This window comes from Halichondria panicea, chromosome 17, assembly GCF_963675165.1.
Source record: "Halichondria panicea chromosome 17, odHalPani1.1, whole genome shotgun sequence".
In the NCBI taxonomy this organism is placed as follows: Eukaryota; Metazoa; Porifera; class Demospongiae; order Suberitida; family Halichondriidae; genus Halichondria; species Halichondria panicea.
Genome location: NC_087393.1, coordinates 3,420,390 through 3,426,119, shown reverse-complemented (window position 1 = coordinate 3,426,119; position 5,730 = coordinate 3,420,390). Strand labels below are relative to the sequence as shown.

The 5,730-nt window shown below is 40.2% G+C and overlaps 2 protein-coding genes across 4 annotated transcripts; one reads left to right on the top strand and one right to left on the bottom strand.

Moving 5' to 3' along the window:
- Positions 1-147: 147 nt before the first annotated feature.
- Positions 148-2,889, bottom strand: LOC135351782 (WD repeat domain phosphoinositide-interacting protein 3-like). 2 transcript variants are annotated; one of them, XM_064550876.1, is made up of 10 exons: positions 2,750-2,889; positions 2,573-2,647; positions 2,407-2,508; positions 2,266-2,353; positions 1,982-2,076; positions 1,468-1,658; positions 1,071-1,156; positions 760-861; positions 397-521; positions 148-343 (listed from the first exon to the last, which is right to left on the bottom strand). In XM_064550876.1, exons 1-10 carry the CDS (start codon positions 2,823-2,825, stop codon positions 243-245), a joined length of 1,041 nt encoding a protein of 346 aa, XP_064406946.1. In that variant the 5' UTR covers positions 2,826-2,889; the 3' UTR covers positions 148-242. The 2 variants fall into 2 exon arrangements, 1 of the variants encoding a protein (XP_064406946.1); XR_010399509.1 differs by lacking the exon at positions 148-343 and having other exon boundaries at positions 659-861.
- Positions 2,890-2,918: 29 nt separating this feature from the next.
- Positions 2,919-3,995, top strand: LOC135351777 (centromere protein V-like). 2 transcript variants are annotated; one of them, XM_064550872.1, is made up of 4 exons: positions 2,919-3,036; positions 3,100-3,197; positions 3,246-3,315; positions 3,695-3,995. In XM_064550872.1, exons 2-4 carry the CDS (start codon positions 3,103-3,105, stop codon positions 3,932-3,934), a joined length of 405 nt encoding a protein of 134 aa, XP_064406942.1. In that variant the 5' UTR covers positions 2,919-3,036; positions 3,100-3,102; the 3' UTR covers positions 3,935-3,995. The 2 variants fall into 2 exon arrangements, with proteins under 2 accessions (XP_064406942.1, XP_064406943.1); XM_064550873.1 differs by having other exon boundaries at positions 2,937-3,047.
- The last annotated feature ends 1,735 nt before the right edge of the window (positions 3,996-5,730 follow it).

The window sequence follows — 5,730 nt, the reverse complement described above, 5'->3', positions numbered from 1 at the left end:
AACCAATCAGTTCACTAAGCATTCATCACATGACACTTCAATGAATAAAAGCGGTGTGATGTTTGTTCTTTGTTCCCTCCAATTATCCCCGTATTTTATCTTATACACGTCATGTTGCATGACCTCAGTTTAATCATAATAATAATCTGAGTGTTCATCAAAATTAGAATCTTGCAAACAGTCTAAATACACACTGCATGAAATAAAAAGGTAATTAAAAAACAGTTCAATCAGAAATGTAACTAGTCATCAGTCATTTGGAGAAATCTAGAGTAGCTATCTCTACGCGACTCTCCTTTGCTGTTGAATGAGTACTTGTAATAACTTCCATCAGCACAGATAGCTACAAAGGGTCAATTTGCATGTGGTTGCTTGCTTGAATTATTATGGACTCACCAATAACAGACTTTTTATCACTGCCAAAGGCACAGGTGCATTTCATGGATCCAGGGACTGTGAGTTTGGTAAAACTCCATCTGGAACTAAAGTACTTGGGAAGAATGCCTCGGGCCTTAGCAAAACTATGCAAAAAGAAAAACAACAACTCAACAACTAACAGAGTACAGTGTTTGAAAAATGAAGGGCAACCTCTCTCTACACAACGGACACAATCTGTAAAATTGAGTGCAGATACATGCAAAGCCACAAAAAAACTTACGAGTCAATCTTTAAATTTCTCCAGAGTTTAATCATGAAGCATGTATTCAAGAGGGGCATACATATTTTAGTCATGGTAGCTAACACCAGAGCAGTCATTACCTGGATTGCTTATTCTTGGCTGGATCCTCTGAAGCAAAGATGTGTATTGTTCCGTGATCACTGGAAACACACAACAGGGAAGAGTCCTGGTTGAAGTTGATGCTGTACAAAGCAATCAGCAACTGTTTAATAATTATTACAGGTACAATACTTCTTCTCACGTGTGACTTGGGCTCTCCAATGAAACTATTTACATACATGTACATGTACATGACAGATTAGAGGTACGTACAGGATAGCTAAGATGATCTATATTTTGTAGTTTTCTACAAATAGTGCAGTAGACTAACAACAAGTGCGATCAAACTCACCAATAAATGTTGGCATGAGCAGCTCCTCTCCTCAGCTCCAGTATTTGGTCATGAGTGGTAGTGTCGTACACTCTGATCAGAGTGCCCTATAAAATACAATGGATTTGCTGAAGAAGCAGTTATACTAATTTGTGGGTTTGTCAATAATAGACACTGTCATAAACTATTCATAGCATGGTTAGAAGAGAAACTCCACAGAGGTACCAAAGCTTCAGTAACGGCATGTTTCAACAAAGTTTCAGTATAATTAATTCATCTCCTCAAGTGATGCACCTTTAGATAACAGCATTCCAATACAGCAACAACACCAAAGTACAGACTTTAATGTGTACCCAAGGGTACCTCATCTAAAGCACGCGCTAAAAGGTAAGCTTGATTATTATGCCCAGGGAGCTACCTTCTCAGATGCTGTAGCCAATCGAGTGCCTTGCAAGTTGAGAGCAATACAACTGAGTGAAGCTTCATGGGCGGTTATGTCCACTGGTTGTCTATGCATGTCACCCAGGTCCACTAGATTGACGTGGCCAGTCTCAAGCCCGGGATATGCCAGCAGGGAGTTGTTTGAGTTGGGACAGAGGACACACAGACCTGCAGAGGGAGAGGAGATACCAGATCATATGTAAAGGCTATTAAAAGTAGTAGTAGCGTACTAAATAGAGAAGCTTGAATACTAAAGGGGTGGAGGCACATAATTATTTTGGAGAAGGAGGGGGAGGGATTTTATAAGACTATAGAATCAGCTACAGCATGCCAAACGGCACTAAAAAAATCTGCCAAGTTACATGTAATTTCAATACCAGCCAACTACACACGTTTCCAGTAAAGCAGTTTGAGGTACAGCGCTTTGCTGCAAACTAAAACCCCTTGCTTATTAGTGAGTGAGGAGTACGTTCTATAGTTGAATCACTTACCTCTGGGATTAGGGGCAGTGTCAATCTGATGCAGCTCTTGTGGATTTCTTGTGAAGTTGAATATACTTATTCTATTATCCAGCACCACAACAATTCTGTGTGTGTGTGTGTGTGTAGAAAAGTGAACTAAGGGGCGGAACATAATAATTTATTATTTACCACAAAAATTCAACTGGTCAAGGGAAACTTCTCATGGGCCAACTTGTAGTCACAACATTACTATGTGACTGAGTACTAAGTTTAATACTATTATAACACAACACATATTTCATAATTTCACTTACTTGTCTCTGCGTAATTTGACAGCCTTTACAGGACTTGGAAACTCAAGAATAGCAACATGTTCTTTTTTAAGATCGTCCCAAATCACAACTGAGAAAACATTTACAGGCAGTATGTTACAGAATGGTTGACTGGCTGCATACCTTTATTTGTGGGATACTTTGGACGAGGTCCACCTCCAACTAGCGCCAGATAATTACATCGAAACAACATCTCCACATAACCTAGTCCACCGTCTTCAAAATCTGTTGAAGAAATAAAATAGACAATTGCAAGGTGTTGCAAACCTAGTACCTACAGTTGTCTTACCTTGTCTCTCTTTTTCCTTCAGTGGGTCACAGTTGTATATCCTGAATCCATTCTCCATGCCACAAGCAAAGCATCCTGATTGCACAGCATTTATGAATTCACATCCAGTATAGTAGCCACGTACATGTAGCTCTACATGAGCATGAGCTAGCTAGCTAGCCTGTGTAGCAATCTCACCTTGGTCCTGGTTCCAACCAGCAAACAGTAGCCCATTGCTACCATGAGAGGTTGTTTGCACTATGGCGTTGCTCATGGCCGGGCCTGGGATAAGTCTTCAATAATAAAACAGGTTTGGCATAATGGTTGACTGGAGGCCACGCCCAGAGGGTCACGCCTGCAGGGTTCCCTCTAGTCTGGTTTTGGTCGTCACATAAAATCCCAGCTTAGAGCTCAGCTTAGTGCAGGTCTCGGTGCATGTACACTGCCTAGACTAGACAGTAGTAGCATAGATAGCAGAGGTACAGGTACGTACTAGGTATGTACAGAATCATATCACACTACTATGATGTGTTTTTCCTTTTTCCCAGGCTATGGATCACAAGGTAAAGCACACTGGAGGCTGTCATTGTGGAGCAGTTAGATTTGAGGTGTGGGCTCCAGAAATACTGGATGCTATCATTTGCAAGTTAGCATATTTACATTTCAATACCTATACACTTTATATATGTTTCAGCTGCAGCATCTGCGTAAAAAAGCAAAACACACATTTCATTGTTCCATTAAAAGATTTTACACTACTGAAGGTAAGTATTTAGGCCTAGTATATAATTATTATCAGAGAGAGTATCGAATGAAAGAGAGTATCGAATGAAAGACAGTATCGAATGAAGCCTTGCTTTGCATTAGATAATCATAATAATTATATTCAGAATGTGTATTAGGAAAGTAATGTGACTTCCTGTCTGAAACGGGTGATCAATTAATGACAATTTGGCAATAACACTATTGCTGCCTCGAGGAAAAGTGGTGGCTCCAGGCGCTCGAATTGGTCAGTTACCAAGGAGAAAGTCGCGTTACTTTCCGAATACATTTGATGCAAGGTATTGCTTCGGTTCGATACTCTCTCTCCTTTATTATATGCATGGGTACTGTGATCACTGCTGATTCAATGTTTCATTGCAGGGTGAAGAAAAAATAGCTACCTATACCTTCAACACCCATCATGCCAAGCACACATTCTGCAGTGTGTGTGGAGTGCAGAGCTTCTACACACCACGTTCGAACCCAGATGGCAGAGGAGTTGCTCCTCACTGCTTAGACTCTGGCACTGTTAATAGTGTGCGTACAACAACATTCGATGGAGTGAATTGGGAAAAATGTATGGAAAGCGACCCCTCCATTAGAGAACGCTCAAAGCCATAGCGCTTTATGTATTATTATGACATTGTGGTCGTGTATTGCCTTTATAATTCATAATTCATAATGTCAGCATTGTAATTAATTGTGGATTAAATTTTAATCCACAATTTAGCAAGTTCAGAGGCCAGAGGTGCATTGCTTGTGTGTGTGCAGGAGCACATTACACAGAAATAACTTGTGTGTGATGTGCTGAGCTGGACAAAAATTAATAGATTATATCAGGATGTGGGTTTTTGCGTAAATAACTTGCTAATTATAATGATAATTATCATGTCGATCCAGTCAGCTCATTAATTCATTATCGTAATTTTAGTACGAAGTGTTAGACTTCGATCTAAAACAAAATCTATAGTCTAGTATAAGTACTTCTTTGAGAATGAGGCCGTTGTTATTTGTGTGGAACTTTGTTGTGACATTGCAACTGCTAAATCTACTCGAACCCAGTGCAAGTGGATCAAAGACCAAGCTCAATTTGCTCATACTGACTCCATTTCACGATGAAGATAGCAGTCAGTTTGGCTGGGATGGAGGACCAGCTCTGGTTCCAGCTGCAAGATTAGCTGCCAACCAGATCAACAACAGATCAGATATTCTACCTGAACATGAACTTGTGCTGATTGAAAAAAGCATCAGTTGTCATGATTTGGTGGGGAGGGAAGGCAGACTGCTAGATACATATGCAAAGACAGTGATTTATGGTGAACAGAACATTCTCGGCATAGTTGGACCAGCTTGCTCTGTGAATGCGATCGATCTTGGTGGTCTCAGTGTGCCTCAAAGAAATCCTCTTGTGCAAGTAACCATTGGAACAAGTCCTACCCTAGAGAACAGAACACGATTCCCCTTTACATTTTCCACACTTAGCTCTGGGAATGCATTTCTAATTGCTATGAAGAAACTAGCCGTTCAAGAACAGTGGAATTCAATGGGTATCATTTTGGATGTTTCTAGCACTTTTTGGGTGGACTTGTACAAGTCCGTTCCTGGTATCTTTGACGACACTCTATATAATATCACAACATTTCGTGTTACGGATGGTGAAGCAAATTTCAATGCTAACCAGGATATCACCAGATCAAACCTGAGAGTATTCATTGTGTTGCTAAGCCGCAACACTGCTGATAAGTTTATGTGTTTTGCATACAAAAGTATGCCTCAATTAATATACAAACAGACCCAATGGTTTTTTATCGAGAGAAGCATTCTTATAAATCCGAACGATCAGAGCTCTTGCACCAATGAAGAGTTGATGGGAGCCTTTGAGAAATCTGTCTTTCTTCAATATCAGCTGGTTGCTGACGACAGCAAAACACAAATTGTCTCAAAACAGAACTATGACGAATTCAATGACAGCTACACAGCTGAGGTGAATGCTTACTCAGGTGAGCAGGGAATAGATGTCTTTGGTCAGTATCCTCATGGTATTTCATACGCTCCTGTGTTTTATGATGCGGTATGGACGCTTGGACTTAGCTTGGATCAGGCAATTCGCAAGGGAAGGCTCGAGCACAATCTCACTTCACGCTTTAGACCTGGCTCAGTGGAGAGTAAGGAAATTGCGAGAGCTATTAAAGAGAATATATTGACACTTGACGTATTTCAAGGAGCCTCAGGAATGATAAAGTTCGATAATAACACCGGTCAAACTCACAGTGTCATTACTTTCAAACAAGTAGTAAGCGGAAAATTGAATCTCATAGGAACCTCTAGTGATTATATAAATGGATCATTTATTAAAGACTACTTTCCTAAGAAGTATGTTGGAATACAAACAGGAGTAGCTGCAATTGGGTTTATAT